The following is a 19,818-nucleotide window of genomic DNA, read 5'->3' as shown; positions in this document are numbered from 1 at the left end:
TCAGTTTTTTGCTAATCCACAACTTCCACTGGGTACTCATGAACCTACCTTCAATCTGGGTTGTCCAACTCCAGGCTTCGAGAGCCATAATCCTGTCTGGGTTTCAGGTTAATCCTCATTAATATGCGTGAGATACATTTGCATACAATGATTCTAAAGGTATGTTATTTTTCGCTCATGAATATTAATTGGGTATCTCTTGATAAGCTATCAATAATGATTTAACACTGCAATCCTATATCAATATAAAGTTTGTATTATTACTTTTCACAGCTTTCTTACAATCTATTCCCCAAAAAAAAAAAATTTCCTAGTTTGATTTCATGATTGTCATCGTCTCACACATGGTATAAGACCTGCATTTTCTTTCAAATGTCCTATCATAATCCTAACAGTTTCAATAGTGGCAGAATAACAAAAACACAACCCATCCCAGCATTGCATAGAGAATACATGCATGGCTTTACCCAGCCTCAGCCTGTGTGCTTGTGAGATTATCCAGGATATGTCGCCTTTAAAACCGTCATCAATTGTCGCTTTAGTATCGTTGGCAATCACTGTGTTGCGTATAGTAGAGTCTCTTATGCTGACGTTCTGTTCAGGGCTTGTTTTTGTGTAATTTGTATCACCATTCGCGGACGAGGATCCATCTTCGTCTGAGGTAGAGTCTGTATCGTAAACTGAAAAAACGAAATGTAAATTAACAACTGGTTGCTATAGATGCAGTCTCTTTAGTAGCGCCTTTGCAAGTAACGAACAAGCTCCCACACATCAGCAATTGCATAAGTAAGGTGCAAAAGGTGTAAGGTATGCTTAAATTTGGTAGGAAGTGACTTCTGGATGCCCTTTTCACAAAGAGACGATGCCAAGGTACGGTTACTTCATGCCAAGGTAGGGGTTACTTAAGCCTGATTGAAATTAGGCGTGTAATTGGTGGTGTATATAAAGAAAAAACACGTATGTGTGAAAATGTGGTCTTATATTGTATTGAATGCAATCATTGTAAGCTCTGCTTTGGAGGGTCGTCCAGCCCTCGCTCTGCACTTTCTTCATAAGTCACCCTAAGTGGTACAGGTATGGCCAGACTTGGATCTAGTTTCCGAGCAACCGTAGCCCTTCTTCTAGCCAATAGAAAGCTTATTCAAGTTTAGAAGGTCTTGGGGACAAGCTAAATACTTGAGGAGTGGTCTCAGAATACAGAAGGTGTGCCACCATTAGGTGGGGTGGGACGTCTGGTATTATAACCCCTCTGTGCCCCTTGCACAATGTTTCACTCAACTAAAGTGTAGATTTTAAGGGTAACAATCAGAAGTGCCAACAAAGTGGATGCTAAGCCTTACTGAATAGGGGGAGCATGTTGGCATGACTACAGTGCAGGGTTCCTCCTCATTGGTTATTTAGATATCTTCTTCTACATTCAAAGGACTTAACGGGGAACTCCAACTAAAAAGCACTACCCACGAGGGCACGCTGTGTGTAAGGTGTGGGCGCGCGCCCTGGGGTAATGAGGAAGCCCTACTCAGGATTTGCTCTATCCTCTGAGTTGCAACTTGTATGGATCAGGAGAGAGAAATATAGCCACACCCCTTACCGCACCGGAGTGTGAAAACACGAGTCTGTGTGCACACTGTGTGACCATAAGCCTAGACCTGGACCCATTAGCTTTGTGGAACAGACCCCACCAGGAGTGGGTTAAGAAGGCAGATCCAACACACAATGCTTGAAATAAGGCGATACTCATAGGTTTGTACACACTGGAAAAGATTTTATATAATAGGCATCCTTAAATACGTATTTTGAAAACAATTCGACCATAGATGGGTAGCATTTACACCCCAGACAGGAATTACTAAATAAATGCATAGATAGCATATGTTCATAGCCAATGGATATTTGGCGTTTGAGTCCCCCAGTACTGGATTAATAAATAACTATATACATACAGTTAGTGGACAATGCATATTTGACGTTTGCATCCCCCAATCGTGAATTAAATAAATATAGCCTCAGTTCATGGAAAATGGATAAGTTGCATTTGAAATTCCCCAGACATGAATGAATAATTAAATAAATAGCATCAGTTCATGGACAATGGATAGATTGCATTTGAAGTCCACGGGAATGAGTGAATGAATGAATGAATGAATAAATAAATGGCATCAGTTCATGGACAATGGGTAAGTTACATTGGAATTCCCCAGACATGAATTCATAATTAAATAGTATCAATTCCAGGATCCTACTATGTAAAGTGGGGATAAAGAAACCCCAGTACCTATGCCTGTGCTGTGGGAACTACGCGCCCCCCTTAGTTCATAACCACATTTATACATAGAAGGTCCCTGCTAACAGATGCTCTGGGAAAAACACCATATAATTAATTAGTGAGTTCATACATGTTTCCTCTGCACAGTCAAAGGTTTATATTAAAAGTAACCTAAATACATATGACAACAGCCTCTACAGAGGACAACTGAACGCTCCCCACCAAGACTAACTTGCTGCAGTCTACCACGTATATATAATGGATAAAGACATACACACAGCAAAGTCAACATTGCCCAAATGGGCCTGTAACTTGACCACACAATGTCCCCTGTGAGTAGAATTATGTCTTAATGCAGGAACTCCTGCTCAGGACTGGCAGTGAAGAGAACAACAACCGCTCCCTTGAGCCCTCCGTCAACACACTACACACCGACGGCACGCAGACGTCCCTCCCATGGTCTCGTGTGTCTCACGAAATGGGGAATACTTAAAGGGGAAGATAAAGAAACAGCTGATGAGCAGGACCGGAATTAACTGTCCACCACACCTAATACGGGACACACGTGAGGTGCACCAACCCCTGCTCACTCCTCCACTTCGTCCCCTACGCTCTCTAGCCCTATTGATGCTCCCTCAGGCCCAAATGGGAGAGAGATAAAGAAAGCGGCACAGCGGCCCGTTGAACACCAAACCGTGAGATTCTCAGCATCCTTATGCACCCACAAACTGTAACCCTCCTACCTCATTAGGTACACGACCTGTGCCTCCACCTGCGACCTGGGTGGTGTGGGACACCAACACAAGGGAATGGAATACTCGACCCAGGTTCCCCCTTAGAACTGATGGTACCATCACCTCGCTGCACACAGCGGCTCCCTGAAAACACAGCGCATAACGTGCACTGTCGGAACTCTGGGCTCAATAGGAGAATATGAGGTAAGCAGACCCCTTCCAGGCTGGACAGAGCGATCACTCAACAGGCCCGGGCAGGCCACCGAGAAATAAAAAACAGCCCAGCCAAGCCACCTACTGGGCTCTCTTGCTCATACCTCCGCTTTCCCGGTCTGCGCGGATCTCTTATATTGTCTCGGCATGCCCATCAGCATCAATGAAACAGGGAGACTCGTGTGGCATCTAAAGTAAAATCACTTCAGAATGCACTTGGCTCCCCCCACTGGTGGGGGATACCAGCCCCCACCATTTCACAACCTAGAGTTCCCGAACCCTAAAGAACAAGCTAAAATGGTGGACAACACCACATATGTGACAAGCAAACACACGGATACATACCACAATACAACCGCATTTGACATAAAGCAAACTTGGGATTGTCCTGAAAAAGAAAACGTTTATCGTACACACACATTTTTGTTTCATTGAATTTCACACGCAATATATATAATGACAGCAAATATCATAATTCAAGTTAGTGGTCCCATACTGATGGGAGCGCTTATCATAGTTCGTGAGGACCATGAATATATAGGGTTACACGTGCATTCTTCCACCTTTTGGCTTTGCACTTGTGGGGTGATATTACCATAAATACAATTTAGGACCTCCTTTTTCATTTGGAGTCCCCTTTAGCCCGCCCCCCCCATTTCTCTGTAGAGGAGCCTTGAGCTAGCTGGGGGAGATCAGAAAAGACAGAAAGAAAAAGTGTCTCTTATAGAGACCCTGACAGCACAGGGCCAAGTACTAAATTAGCTGAAATCTGCTAGACAGTTCCTGGATAAACCAGTGTGGGCTGGTGAAGAGAGGAGGTGGTAGGAGGCATCTGCCACCTTCAGTGGCCACTGGATATGCATGGCAGTATGCCCATTATTTGTGGACGGCTGGCCTGCTCGTGTGTACACAAGTGAGAGAAACCAAAGTCGATCACTTCATAGTTCATACTGTGACTAGTGCGCAAAAATGATTTGAGTAAACGATACTCAAAAGTGGAATCTAGTGGGACCAGAGATCAGCTGACGTGAGGAGCACAGGTGCTCTTCAAAAGATGGCCTCTAGCAATAAAGATATCAGAGGTCCTAGAGTAGGCTCAATTCTGCAGTACAATGAAAGCAATGGAGTGTGAATCCTGAGGGGTCTTTGAGGGTTTCCTCCCATCGTCTCCCAGCATCTCCTTTACACGCCCAGTTGCCCTAGCAACAGGCCATGGAAGGAGAGCCTGTGCATCTAGAGAATGTGTTATGACGTTCCCTCAAAGTATTTGCATAGTAAAGATATTCTATTTGTTTTTATTATTAGTATTATTAAAAACAATCATATGCAGTGCACACATTACATAGAGGGTAATTTCAGATTGACCTGCCAATAGCACTGAGAGGGCCGCCTACACTTATGTGTAGGCGGTCCTCTCCGTGCTAGTTTGATTGTTTTTCAAACTGAGTGTTCAATCTGCACAAAAATCTGAACTGTGCCGGTTTCCGCGCAAAAGTCAAATCCATTTATAGTGGCCACGATATTCGTTCATTGTGGAGGGAATTTGCATGAATCACTATGGATTGTGCCTGGTTTTTGCAGGTTGAAAATTCAGGCGCGTATGCAGTGCAGATTTGAGTTTTTCCACCAGCATTGACATTTAGCATTTAATGCGAGTGGATCGGTGCACCTGGGAGAGGTGGAGGGAGGGAGGACTACGCACCACCCCACAGCTCTTTGCAGAAAGTGCACGTAACTTTACAGTAAACTACGTATAGTCCCGCCACATGAAAATAACCATATCATTTAGTCAACAACAATAATACTGTTATGTTATGTTGATTTATACCATGCACTGTTACCACTCAAGGGCAGTCTCCAGGCGCTCACGTGTCTCTACAAGAGAAGAGGGCCGGGGGTGTTAGTGAGGATGGAATGATAGGACAGGGTCAGTACCAGGAGGAACTGGCGTCTGTGAGTGTTGTCTTGCATGTGCGAGTTGGTTCTAGAGGCCCCCCCCTTGTTGTAACCGTATGGATAGGACTCAGTGTCTTGCATGTGTGCTAGTGTTGGTGCTGGGTGTGTGGGTCGTATGAGGTTAAGGCGAGGTTGCGGTCATATGCACTGGTTAGTTATATCCATAAGGGGTCCAGAGTCGCGGATGGCTGTTAGGTGTTTCAATGTATTGCGTTGGTGTGCATTTGTGTAGTGTCAATGGATTTATGGACTATGTGCAAGGGTATGTTCCCTCTAAGGTTATTTCCAGAGTCTCAGCAAGTTGATTGGGTGCGAGCATTAGATAAGTTCTCTGTGTGTCTGTAGTGTGGCTAGCCCCTAATCGTGTATGGTGGCGTTGGTTATGTTGGAGGAACAGGAAAGGGGGGGAATTGATTAGTAAATCGGTTGGTTTGACAGCGCCTCTGAAGTGCATCTAGGAGAATATTCTTATGCATTTTATCATTAATATTAATACAAATAATCATAATGATAGTATGCACAAAACATAGTGCACACAGTACAGAACGTAATATGCAGTCTACTACACTGAAGGAAATCTGTACAGGCCAGTGAATGTGTTGGGTAACAATGACACAATTTCAAAAATAGTAACAATGTTAATAATGCTAACAATCCCAATAAAATAGCATACATTATTATTTCTATAATATCTTAAAGCTCCTCTTACAAATATTTTGTATCATGTTATCCTCAGCATCGCCCCCACTCTGTGGCTTCTATAGCAGCAGAGTATGACCGTGCTGTCACGGCAGACAATGGAAATCTTACTTGATCGCTGACTAGAGAGCTTTGCTTCAGAACTCGTCCGTCTGAGTGTAATTTGCCACATCAAAGTGTGAATGTGCGTGGTCACATTTCAACACGAGAGTGTGGCCAAGGACTGAAGGTATATATCCCACCAGTAGAATCACGAGTAATTGAAGGTGTGGATACACCTATATTTTGGAACCAGTAGCATTCCTGGCCCTGAAGATGGACTTTCATATAGTCCGAAACGCATTGGCAATACTGTGAATAATTGGTGCTCTTTGGGAGTGGTGACTCTTAACCCAAAGACTCTTTTGTGTTATATCGATAAGTGGACACTGTGAATATAGGCCAAGGGGACTTTTACAATTGTGCCTATAGTGTTTCACACTGTTGGTCCGCCTGGAGAAGTCGATATTTTATGCTGTACAAAAAGAAATGAAAAACATGTATTGTAGAGAAATGTTTGTTTCAAAAAAAGGTTTTGTTCCAAGATCTACAATGTATTAACAATTATTTGATGTTTTCTTTGCCTTTTTCAAAAAAACAAATGTTCTGGTGTTTGAAGTAAAAACACAGAGTACATTCGTGAAAAAGGTTGGTCTTTTGAAATTATTTCCTTTGAATATTTGGTAAAACTATGTTGTATGTAAAAGTTTGAAATTCCGAATTTGCTGAACAAGAAATGTCCATATTTAACAAGAGTTATCTAAAATAATTACTGCGTCTGGGAGAAGGCAAATACCTCCCCAGACCCATCATACCAATCTCTCGAAGAGTGACTAATAAGAAATAGAACACACTGTAAAGGATTGCAGACTTTGTTTTAATCTGCTAAATAGACAGATTTTGGATTTTGTCTCCCTTTGGAGTGCACTGGCGGCTGACGTGTAGCAATACACGTCTTTTTGTTTTAGCGTGCTGTCAAAGACCCTAGGACACAGAGGCATGGGTGAAGAATGACAGGGTGCTCTGCAATTATTTGGCTAGGGTGCCCATTATCCCTCCAAGCTGTGCGCAAAAACGAAACCAATAAATGCCCAAATTCGGACCTGCCCTGTAGCTTTCAAGGGCAAGGCCTTTGTGTACTCTGCTATACTGCTGATGGCTTAAATACAAAAACACTTTCTATTGCGCTATTGGGTCCTTGTGCTATCTGTGGGTAGAAAGGGGAGGCAGATGCTGGGGCAAAGCTGCAAACTGTCTGCACTCTGGGGCTTCTATAAAAACAGAATTTGGCCTTGTCAGTCTAGAAAAATGGATACCTCTCATATTTGACGGCAAACGTATTTTGGTGGCCGTGGGCCAACCGTCTCATGCACGATATGACAGACATATAGGTTTCCGAGTTTGCCAATGAACGACCATTTTGATGTAACAAGGATCGCCATTTTGTTTTCTAACCATTGCTCATTGCTTTCTGTTCTTATTGCTTCGCAGCACATTTTCTGCTTACACTGCTCGACTGTAAAACATTGTTGTCTGCACGTGAAAGGACAATGCCACAGGGCCGCGAGGATAACAAGAGTTTGGTGAAACACAACGTAGGCAGCGGCAGGGAAGAATGCCTGGCTCCCTCCTGAATGTAGCCTTGAAGCAGAGCTGCAGGGCATTTAATCATTTCTCAGCTGCCAGCCAGTCTCGTTAGATGGTAGAATATGTTAGAATAAAGCAGCTAAAGGCTTGAATTATGCTCTTCTTACAGCCCCCTTTACTAAGCCCTGAAGAGCGTGTCGGCTCCCAGGACACGAATAGCACCTCATAGATAGCAAGGTCTGGAATGCGACTCTTCCCCCGTATGTAGCTTGCTTCCAAGAACAGAAGCACTGTGTTCTGTTCAACAACTGAAAGATGCCTCCGCACTTGCAAATTGCATATTGTTATGTCGAAAATTCATAATTGTCGAAAGTGTCCATCATCACACCGAGTTCAAAGAAACCCAATAAAGGGGGGTGTTAAACATGTCATAGCTGATTGTATGATATGCATTTTGTATATATGTAACTGATGTACGTAAGAATTCACTCTCTTGCGTCCCTCGAGGTCTAGAGATACACGTCGCGAGGCGTGAGACCGAGTTGGCTAACTGAGACTATTTGCTTTGTAATAAACCCTAGCTTTGGGAATACAACCTTGTGTCTGGCGTATCTATCGTGTGTGGTGACTCGCCTTGTTTCCATAGACGTAAGGGACCTCTAGGGGCCCCTTTCAAGCTGGCACCCGAATAGGGACCCTCCCCCACTTGTTTCATTGCATACGTTGTAATTGAGTCAAGGCGGAGAACGGCGAGGACGGGACGATCGAGCCAGGATCAAGAGGTGTTTGGGGCGGCCGGTAGAAGTGATGAGAGATTCCTTTGCAGATCTGCTCACATCTGATCCCTGCTCGACGTGCCTGGCTAGAGAACAAGGAGGCGAGGGTCCCGAAACGAGGCGGATGCCAAGAAACGCAGACACAACGTCATTGGTTGCATCAGTATACAGACGACTTGTGTCCGAAAGGACAAATTGATTTATCAGGTGAGTCATTCCCCGATTCAAAGTAATCCTGATATTGGTTGAGAGTTGACTTTGCAAAATCAAACGCCCTAGGTAAGGTTGATTAACCAGGGGGAAGGTTGAAACATGCCTGGGGTATTGTCCACCCTAGCGGGGTTTTTCCGCTGTGGTAGACAATCTTTGGAAGATGGCCAAATTGCACCAACTGGGGGAACGCCGGCATATGAGATGTATGTGAAGTATGGAGTGGGTGCAATAATATTCTGTGAGACTTGGCATAGGCAAACCAGAAAGCAACAAGACCATCAGTGGCCGATTAATGGTAGTTTTGAGATAGCGAGAATAGATAACTTGGAAAGGGTGTTGATAAGAAAGAAAGCGCGTCCTGCAGCATTTGATATCGTTAAGGACTGGAGAAGGGAAGCAATGCTCCGATTTAGAAGTAGAGCGAAGCATGCGCGCAGGCATAAAATGAAAGGTGAAGTAGCGGAAGAAAAGGAAGAGGAGTGGACTGAGAGTCTAAGCAGGTCAGGTAGACGTGACCAGTTCAATATAGAAAAAATATACCCACAACGAGAATTGCACATAGCAGATGAATTGATAGAAAACATATTGATCCATACAAAACAAGGCCCAAGATCAGAAGTGAGGCCATACACGTCAGTAACTAGTGCCCAAACCTCGCCCGTAGCCCAAACTCTCCCTCCTGTAGCTCAAGCCCTCCCACAGCCACAGACCGCGCACGTAACACTTCCTATTAGCCAACCAGGCCCACAGCAGACACTCCCTGTTCCCATCCGCACCTACCACCTTAGATACAGACTCGGTACCGTCCGTTCCTCCCATGGTTGAAGTTGACACCACGGGGGCGAGAGGCAGGACTGAACAAGGAGAACGTGGATGCACGAGGGTAACTCGCAGAAGGTGGAAATGCAGCAACAGGCAGAGATGTATATAGACGGGAATGATGGGACGACAACATTGGCTTCGATATATGACTTCCGAAGAAGCAACGAAAGACAGGTTGTGTTGGAATGCATGGGTGAATATTTGGTGGAGAGATGGAAACAGTTAATTGGGAAATTACCACTGCAGCGATTGTTAGATTTGAATGCATTAGCACGCTGTAGGGAGAGGGATGAAGAAGTGAGAGAACATGTATATGGACTTTTTGAACTTAAAGATGAATTAGATAATGATTATGCTGAAATGTTTACTACACCTGGATACAGGGGTAAGGATATCGGGAGACATAGGAAGGAAGCTGTAGAGCCGTATATACAACGACGGCATTCAATGTCGTCAGTGCAGAGGGGCGACAAGTTGAAAGTATGTATACGAGAAGCGTTTAGATGGATGTCAGATCCCAGTATCCCCACAATGGAGATACATGAGATATTTGATGAATATTCCAGAAAAGAAAAGCACTGCAGTCGATGGCTGAACATTTACTAGACAAAGATATAAAAAACGATAAGGCCAGCCCACCCGAAATAATGGCAGTATATAAGAGGGCACTAGAGTGAGGGACAGGAGAAACAGCCCTATCGCTTGATCTGGGAATATTGTTACACATGAGAGAAGGGGGAGGGACAGTAAGTGGGGCATTCCCTATGAGGGAGGTCCCACCTACCTTTGTGCCCAAAGTAGAGGTTCCTGCAGCGGGCAATCTAGCGGCGCAGGTAACACCAGCCCATTATACCGCCCAATATGTGCATGTGCATGTCCCCTTTTCCAGACAGGAGGTGAACAACATAAAGCAGACAATTCCTGATATAAGAAAGAATCCTGCAGGGTTTTACAAGGAAGTAGACTACTGCCTGTAATCATCCGTGCTTACCATGGGTGACATAGACCTAATATTCCCAGTGATCCTGCCAACAGACATATGGAAGCAAATAAGAAAGGTGGATGACATAACGACCTTTGGCGCCACCTGGGCGGACTTGATAATAGAAGACAGGAATAAAGCGGTTGGAGGAACACCGGGACCAAACCTGGTAGCATTACCAGCACGCATAGTACAGAAATTAAAAGAGAAAAGAATTCAATGGGACAAATTGACTGCATGTGTACAAGGCAAGGATGAGTTAGCTACAGATTATTTTAACAGGTTTGAAGAAGTATTTACAGACTTCAGTGGGCAGGATGTGAGCTTGGAAGTGGGAAAGAGGTTATTTGTTGACAAATATGTGAGGTGGTTAAAACTTCCAATCCAGAACCTAATAATTACATCAGAGAGTGCATGGAAAGCAAAAACGCTGGGCGAAGTATTACACATGGCCCAATATTATGAGAACAGAGTGATTATGGAGAAAGAAAAAGAGGAGAAGGATAGGGTAAATCTGAAAATACGGGTGCTACTGCAGCAAGTAGCAGGACATAATAGAGGGAGAGGGAATGCACAAGGAAGGAGTAATTTGAATATGCATGGGGGAGCTGTGGGATTAAATCAGTGTGCGTATTGTAAGTAGGAAGGACACTGGCGAGCGCAATGTCCGCATCTGCAGAATAGAAATGGGTCTGGTCAGAGGAGACAGCATAGAGGGCACCAAGGAACGGGTGGACCAAATAGGAATAGTATGCAGCACCACCACAATAATGGAGGTAATCAAAACCAAGCCCAAAACCAAAGTGTCCCTAACCAGAGTCAGGGACAGAAAAACCAACAGTATGGAAACCAGAGTGGGGGAAATAGAGGGAAGAGTGGGAACATTTTCGATGCACAGCCAAACACGTATTACTGTAACAGTAATGATTACACATCGGACAATGTGTTATTTCCCCAATAGGACAGCCCAGGACAGGGGTCGGAACCAGTGTCTATTCCCGTGAATCAAAGAGGACCCTACGTAGAAATGAGAATTGGGAAAGAGGAGCACCGCTTTCTTGTAGATACAGGAGTGCAAAAGTGTTCAATAGACCATCACTTGCTTCTGGATATACCACTGTCGGGGCAAAAGAATGCTTCCGTAGGGTTTGCAGGTACACCAGTCATAAACCCAGTGTCCCAACCAGTCCCAGTTACTGTAGGACCATTCACTGAACATTGTCCTTTCCTTTTAATAGAAAATTGTGGGGAGAACCTGTTGGGATTAAATTTGTTGAAAAAATTAGGTTTGGTTATACATTGCACGGCAGACGGGGTGTTCCTAACGATTTGGCCACAAGATGCCCCTGTGTCAGAATTCATGTCTGAAACTTTACCAGGAGAACTAAGTAAAGTGCCAAACTGTATATGGGCAATGCATGACAACGATGTAGGATGCTTGAAAATAGAGCCAGTAAAGATCATTTTGAAAGAGGGTGTTACCCTACCGCGAATTCCCCAATACAGAGTTTCGGCTGAAGGTGAGAAAGGATTGAAGAGTATTATTACAGATTTGGTGAAATTAGGGGTAATTGAAGAAATTACAGGCAGTACATGCAACAGTCTGATTCTTCCAGTTTATAAAAAAGGAGGCAATGAAGTACCATACCATTTCATAATTGATTTGCGCGCACTAAACAAAGTAGTAGATCCACAATTTCCTTTAGTGCCAGATGTCACTACAATATTGACAATGATACCTGTTTCAGCAGAATACTTTAGTGTAGTTGATCTAAAAAATGCATTCTTTAGCATTCCGGTGGACAAGGACAGCAGATATTTGTTCGCGTTCACATTAGGAGGACGATCATTTACATTCACGCGGATTCCCGCAAGGTTACACAGAAAGTCTGAGTATTTACAGTAGAGCATTGAAAGAGCAGCTACACATGCTAGACTTACCAGTGGGTTGCGTACTCTTGCAAAACATAGACGATCTATTATTAGCTGCTGACACAGAGGAGATTTGTAAAGAAAGCATTGTATTACTACTGTCGCACCTAGCGGCACATGGCCATAAAGCTACCTACTTTCGAAAGAAGGGAGAAGGCTAATGCCAGAACGCATAGAAAGTATTTCTTGTATGCCTATTCCAAAGACACAGAAAGGAGTCAGAGCCATAATAGGCATGGCTTCATATTGTGGACAATGGATCAGTAATTTTGCGTTAATTGTGAAACCGATGGTGAATTTGACTAGAAAGGATGCGGTTATGCCTTTACAGTGGGATGAGGAATGTCAGAGCTCATTTGATCAATTGAAAACTGTATTATGTTCTGCTCCAGTTTTGGGCACACCAAATTATGAGAAGGTTTTTAGACTGTTTGTATGTGAAAGTGCGGTTTTGACACAGGAACAAGGTGGAAGAAATAGGCCATGCGGCTATTTTTCTTCTGCGCTGGACCCTATAGCGCGCGCACTACCACGATGTTTGCGATCTGTCACAGCGGCTGCTGCGTCAGTGAAACAAACGGAAGGGATGGTATTGGGGCATACTTTAATTCTGATGGTGCCACATGCCATAGACGTTCTATTAAATAGAACACAGACGCAACACCTCACCTCTGCTAGATTGACAAGACATGAGATTATCTTGTTTGCGCCCCATATCCAAATTATGAGGTGTAGCGCTTTGAATCCTTCAGAATTAATGCCACTACCCATAAAAGAAATTGGTGAGAATGAATCACCCCCCATGATTGCTTAATGGTCACTAAGGAAGAAACCAAGGGGAGAATTGATTTAAGTAATACCCTACAGAAAGTGCCAGATGGAGAGTTATTTTGTGACGGCTCTTGTTTTAAATGACCTGATGGCACGACAACTGCCACGTACGCTATCACTACCCTAGAGAGCGTTGTAGAAAGCAAAAGAATCCCCTACAACTCGGCACAAGCCGCAGAGATAATAGCATTGACAAAAGCCTGCGAGATTTCTGAAAATTTTAATGTGAATATATATACTGATAGTCGGTATGCTTTTGGGGTGGTTCATAACTTTGGTTGACTCTGGGCTGAGAGAGGGTTTTTGACATCACATGGTGCCAGAATTCAACATGGCCCTTTGATTGTACGATTTCTGTCTGCACTCACGCTTCCAAAGCGCCTAGCAATAGTGAAATGCGAGGCACACAAAAAGGTAACATGCAAAGTAGGAAAGGGAAACGCGTTTGCAGACAGAATTGCGAAACAAACTGACACTGATTTAAATACCAAAATGATGACGGTTCAGACTGAGGAAGTACCCTGTATGATAGAAAATGGAGTTGCCACTGTCAAAGAAATGCAGGCCGAAGCTACGGCCGATGAAATATGAGGGTGGGCAGAGGGCTCTGCTGAGTTAGATCTGGAGGGTTGTTGGGTGGACAAGGGAACTAGAAACTGGATGTTGCCAAATTCGTATGTGACTGCAATGGTCACAATGGCCCACAGCCCTACTCACATCTGTGCGAAAAAGATAATGCAGCACCTATCTACAGTATGGCAGAATGTAAACATAAAGAAGAATGCAGAGAGGTTGGTGCAGAACTGTATCACGTGTTTACAACACAATGTAGGAAAGGGAACAGTGACTCCAAAAGGCAGTTTTGGCCCGCCCTCTATGCCTTTTGAGGTGATCCATTCTGATTTCATAGAGATGGAGAGATGCCAAAATTTGAAATATTTCTTAGTGGTGATCTGTGCATTCAGCAAGTGGGTGGAGGCATACCCCTTAAAAGACTGCACAGCAATGAGCACGGCAAAAGTAATGCTTAAAGAATATTTTTCCCGTTTTGGCTTGCCCCGTGTCCTATGGTCAGATAAATGGTGCAGAGACAGAGTGGGTAGGGTCATCATGAGATGCCAGGGACTGTTGTTAGGCACTATATAGGTTCAACACAAAGAACAATCCTATGCTTTGAGTTCAAATATGTAGACAGCTTTGCTCTTGTGCAAATTTGATCTCTGTAGCTAAATTATTTTTAAATGTGTAATCACTGTAAACAGAGTGCAACTGCTACATTAAAATCAGCAACCAGGTGCGACTACTCTTTGGGCATTCTTCTGCCTGATTTTACCTCTCCTATACTCTCCGTTCCTTCCAAGGACACCTCAGCATTTACTGTAGAGTTTCAATGGGCCACTGTGACTTTCTCGAAATTCTCCAAGATGAACAATTTACCAACTCTCGAATTTCTCTCAGGTTTCTCCCCAAAGAGAATGTTATCAATTACCAAATTACTCCTATTTTCAATCATGCATTGATGTAAAATGTTAAAGTAAAGGTTAAACATCTTTAATAGGTGGCTCATTTAAATGAGGTTAACATAATGATGATTACTTGACTTGCAAAGAAGTCTAGTAATGGAGGTTTCCCCATGTATTATATGGATTCTGGGCATAAAATGTTTCCATGACAGGAGTGACACTGACACTGAAATGATCAGATCAAGGAAACTACAGCATGCATACTGTAATTCATTCTTAGGTCTTTGCTTCCCATCATCTCCCTACAAATTAAAGGGATAGCAGAACAAACACAGGCAAAACATATGCAGACGAATCAAATCAGGTTGGTAGAGCGACTGAGCAGCCAGGCTTATTTTAAGAGGGGTAATGTGAACTGTAGGCCTGTACAATGAAATCTGTAAATACAGGTATGCAAGTAAACACTTACCTACTTAAAGTTATAGTATAAATATGTATTTATAAATACACAAGGATAATTAGACAATCTTTAACAAGCAGCAACTAATAGTAACAGTAATCCCAAAGTTAGGATTCAATTCAACAAGAGCAATGAAGCAGGTGAGAAAACCTTTCATATGTTTTACATATTCCAGCACATTGAGTTATGTCTTTTTTTGGCCAGTAATAACACTTATTTGTGATCACCATTGCAGTTATGAGGAGGGAAAAGTTATAGTCAGATCAGAACATTCTTTATACTTAGAAAAACAGTACTCACCAAGCTAGGAAGAACCATATTTGGCAAAAGGTAGATGTACCCCAAGCCCCACAGTACCTGTGAACTGAACAATTCGATCCTGCTGGATGCCTTCCTGTTGGACATAATGAGCAAAGGGGGGACATCTGGTGGGCCTCTGCAGCAGCACTCGAGAGGGAGGCATGGATTCTCAACAGCCTTTTGTGGTTTTGGCATGTCTTTCTCAGCACCAAAGAAGAATGAACAGCTCTGGTTGGAAGTTACTAGGTCCCTCAGTCCTGGACTCTGGTGAGGGGACTCTGGATGAAGATGTCCTCCTTCAGTAGGTTCCTCTGGATGCCCACAAGGTTTTGGCCAGATTAGCACTTCCCAAGTCAATGCACTCGATGAAGGTCAGGGGTCCCCGAGCATTGGGTTTCTGCAGCCTTGGAAAGTCACAGCAAGTCGGGGGTTGTTCCAAAATTAAGCTTGTCTCAAGGCTAGTTGATCCCACCAGACCAAAGAAGGAAGTCTCCCCTACGGGTCTTCCCAGTTGAAACGAAAATGGTGCAGGGCTTCACCGGGCACTTTGCGGTTTAGACGGGTGCTGCTGGCATGTCTTCACGTCTTCTTTATTGGATGTTGTCCTCCAGTGGTAAACTATGTCTCTAGTCCCAAAAACCTCACCTTTTAAGCAAGTTACCATTCATTCACAGCCATGGGCTGTCAATCACCCAGAAGCCAATCAGAACTGGTTTCACTCTGGCACACCTAGAGACAAAGGACAGAGAAGTTTCAGGACCCTCCCTCCCTCCCTTCCTGCCTTTCCAGACATACTGGAGCCTGGAAGGGCTTCAGGGCTGAAGCCCGTCAAAGGCACCATGCACAAAGGACTCAAACACGATTCAAACAATGACAGAGTAAAAGCCCAAAAAGAACTAACTCACAAGCAATGGCAAAAAAGAAGACAGGGGCCATTTTGGGAGAATGGTCACCATTGGGTGCTGTACTGGAGCTGAGAAATCAGCCTGCAGATACATGGCACAAGGTTGTAAAAAAAAAAACACTGCCACCAGTCATTCAAGTTTGTTAGTGTAACAGAATGTTACATAAGACGTGGGATAAAGGAGTTACAATGTTACCCCCCAGCACTCTACATAGGGTGGTGTGTGCTGGACCCACAAAAGCAAAGGTAAGTAATCTTACTATTCTTGGGAACAGTAGTTCACCCAAGAAAATGTAGTTAAACATTAAGAGAAGTCCAAGGAACTTCTCAGTGGCACTGCACAAAAGGTGCTGTGTGTCACAATGCAAAAAGCAGATGCCTATGGAGTTTACCAGACTTCATTAAACAGTAAGAAACACAAAAACCTAGTCAGAAAAAACACATGAGAGAGTGAGAAAAAAGTCCAGCAAAAGAACCGGCGGTCTCTAAGGTTAAAGAGAATTGCCACAGATATGAACATTCTCCCTAAGAGTGCCCCAACCATTAGCTACTTTTCACCATCCCATTTGATATCATACTTTTTGTGCAAAAGTACATACTATATAGCTCTTAACATACATACCTGAGTTTTGTCTTGGCCAAGTCTTATATTGCATATTAGATTCTTCTCTTCGTTTGGATTCTTCGCTCTCGCAATTAACTAACATTATATTGTTATTGCCAATCATGGAATTATGGAGTGATGACTTCAAAATGTTCACTTCCTGCTTTGGCATGTGGGAATTCATGGCCTCAGGTAAGGGGCTCCCCACATCTGGTGCTGGGTATGCAGGAGCTTTCCCAAGGGTAGAACCTGGATCAACAGAAAAAACAAGCTTGGTCAATGCTTACATCTGGTCAAGTCAAACCTTCATGAATGGAGACACTTCCACCTCGACAAAATAGGATCAATCAAAACAGTTTTAAACTAAGACGCTTGTTCTCTAAAGGCTCTGTGTTCCAAAAATTCCCCAAATGGTTTGCAGATATTTTGACTTACTAGGCAAATTTACAGGGGCCGTATATCACCCATATGCAACTTTTGGGATTTGTATAAGGAGGATCTTGATCAATGTCATTTCTACAAGGTTTCCTTTCGCTTTTCATGTGCATCATCGGGGAATTATTCTATAACACAGCCCTCTCACATTAGGAGTTTGTAAAACAAGAAATATATACTTCGTTGTGAGAACCGTTGTTGCAGTTTGGCACTCAGGCTTAGTCTTCCGACATCTAGACTGACAAAAAGTGGATAGAAAGAGAATGGTGATGACCAGTCTAGAAGTGTGATACACGGTCCCCTTGAAGCTAAGGCAGGAGCCTAAGCACCTAAAGTACATGAAGACTTGGAGAGCCCAATTCTTCTAGAAGGCATGATACCAGGTTTAATCGACTGCTGCCCAGCTTGGGAGTGCCTCCCCTTTCACTTCGCCCAGTCCTCTCTTTCATCATGATACAGGTACTTTACACTGGTCTGTTATTGTATTTCGCTGGTATTTATACACTTTGGGAACAATTCATTTTATTTTGATATGAAGGATGATGTACCTGCTCTCTAGCCCCTCCTACCAAACCAAACCTTTGGATCTTGGGATGCAACCTTTCCCTTGTGCCCCTTACCTTCCCCCTGTCGTCTGCCACTGGTTTTCCTATGCGCTCCGGAGCATCTCGTAGGATTGTGATGCATTTAAAAACACCAAATAAATAAAATAAACTTTTTTGAGGGGAAATGATATATGGATGCATCTAACTATCATGAAAGCTTGCTGCTTAACTCGCTGTCGAGCCACAAGGTAACTGGTAGCTTCGCGCAGACTCAAGAAGTCGGATATTGAGATAACTCGCTAATTCAGAAAGATCAGCAACATAGGTGTGGCTGACTCCTTGAAAATATAGTACGCTGTGAATGTAATGCATGACACATTCACAGAGGGATTTGAGCCTGATTCACCATAAGCAGAGGCATTGCAAGGGAGGCTGAGAGGGCTATAGCCCCGGGTCTTTTGGTTGTAGACCCGGATAGAAGCTCATGGGTTACAACCAAAAAGGCTAGCTAGCCCCCATTCCCGACAGTCCGAAAATTAGCGTATCCTCGGATCTTTTACAGACCTAGCAACACTCCTGACCATAAGAGTTTGCTAATGGGCGGTAGCGTGTAATTATATACAACACACAATTATATATCTTCACGTATAGCCTACCAGCAAAAGTGGACATTCGGAGAGCTGTATCTGGGGCCTATAGGGGCCTTTGGTGATGTGTACATAGGTAAGTGGTAGAGGTTAACACATCTGTATTTGTATTAACAACACTTAACCAATGATCTTAGAAACTTTTGTGAACATGCTTAAGTTGCACCTGCACATTCGAAGTTTGAGTCTTTGACGAGGGGATGTGAATGTACATGCGAGACGTGTGGTGTAAACATATTTTGGAGTGGGAGAAAAAACGTTCTAAAAGGAATACTTCCTACAAATAATACACATATCACCTCAGAAAATATTTGTAATGCATTCTGTATTTTTCTTAACATCCTAATAAATAACAGTATCGCATCAATTGGTAAAAATATGGCTTTGTGACTTTGGGGCCAGCTTGTTGGACAATCTGGAGGCTGCAGATGATGGAGCCCTGCCCTCTGATGGGCCTCATATGCTTGAACCTGTAATTCCCTGGAGGAGCCTTTGCTGGTGCCTAAGTCTCAGTAAACCGTGCTCATTTGAGTTCAGACTGCAAGGTCTATGGTGTTTAAAAATCAGGGCATGATTTGGAGTTAGAAATGCACCAATTTTGGGATTTTTCTGTAACCTTTCACCGTTTTGTATACGAATTATATGATGTGGCAAAATGCTCAGTAATGCTGAGATCGCATTTCTTGCAGTATTTCGCCTACGTCTAAATGAGGATTTTATTATTCTCCTTTCCCTCCGACACCCCTTCTCCCTCCATCATAATCTTCCTGTCCTGTTTCTTTTTCCACTAACTCTCTGCCTCGCCCTGCTTGCTGCTGCCCCTTCTCACTCGATTTCTCTTTCCCTCATGCTACACTCCTTCCTTCTATGCCTCACCGAATAATTTGCTTGATTCTCAATAACAATGTCCTTTTTATTTTCCAGAGAACTGTTTTGTTTTTGACGCTACATCTGTTGTTGCCATCACATTATGCTTTGACAGTCTTTTTTTCAGCAACACGGCTTATATTTTAGGAATACTAGAAAAAGTATGTGTCTTTGAAAACTCGTTTCTTTCTTCATATGTTAAATTACATTCTGCATTGGCTTTCCTAAAATTGCTTTCCATTACATTTTTATGTTTTAAAAAAAATATTTTTTTCAATTTATTTATAAAAATATTTTTAGGTCTATGCTGCTCTCTGTCATGTTATTACTAACAATTTTAAAGAAATGCCCAATACCTTGTCGGCTCTTAAATGCGTAGTGAAAACACTTAAGCCCTCATTCATGTCATGTTATGTTAATTTATCTTATAAAGCACACGCTCGCCGAAGCATCTTGGCTCTGTCAAAAACCAGAGAGGAGAGCCATCAACAAGAAAAGTAAGAATACGCTTTAGAACAGATAGGTTTTCAGCAATCGACGAAA

At 43.2% G+C, this 19,818-nt stretch overlaps 1 protein-coding gene across 2 annotated transcripts in view; it reads right to left on the bottom strand.

Annotated features, from left to right (window-relative positions):
- ZBP1 (Z-DNA binding protein 1) overlaps positions 1–19,818 on the bottom strand; it is a 169,852-nt gene that overhangs the window by 16,869 nt on the left and 133,165 nt on the right. For both annotated transcript variants that reach the window (XM_069651089.1, XM_069651090.1), the window contains exons 6-7: positions 16,800–17,030; positions 468–680 (exon numbers count right to left, since the gene is read on the bottom strand). In XM_069651089.1, the coding sequence (XP_069507190.1) occupies positions 468–680; positions 16,800–17,030 (444 nt within the window). The remainder of the gene's footprint in view (positions 1–467; positions 681–16,799; positions 17,031–19,818) is intronic.

Source organism: Ambystoma mexicanum, chromosome 3p, assembly GCF_040938575.1.
Source record: "Ambystoma mexicanum isolate Mex_15411 chromosome 3p, UKY_AmexF1_1, whole genome shotgun sequence".
NCBI classification, from domain to species: Eukaryota; Metazoa; Chordata; class Amphibia; order Caudata; family Ambystomatidae; genus Ambystoma; species Ambystoma mexicanum.
Note: the sequence above shows the minus strand (reverse complement) of the source record. Positions and strands in the feature narration are given on the sequence as shown.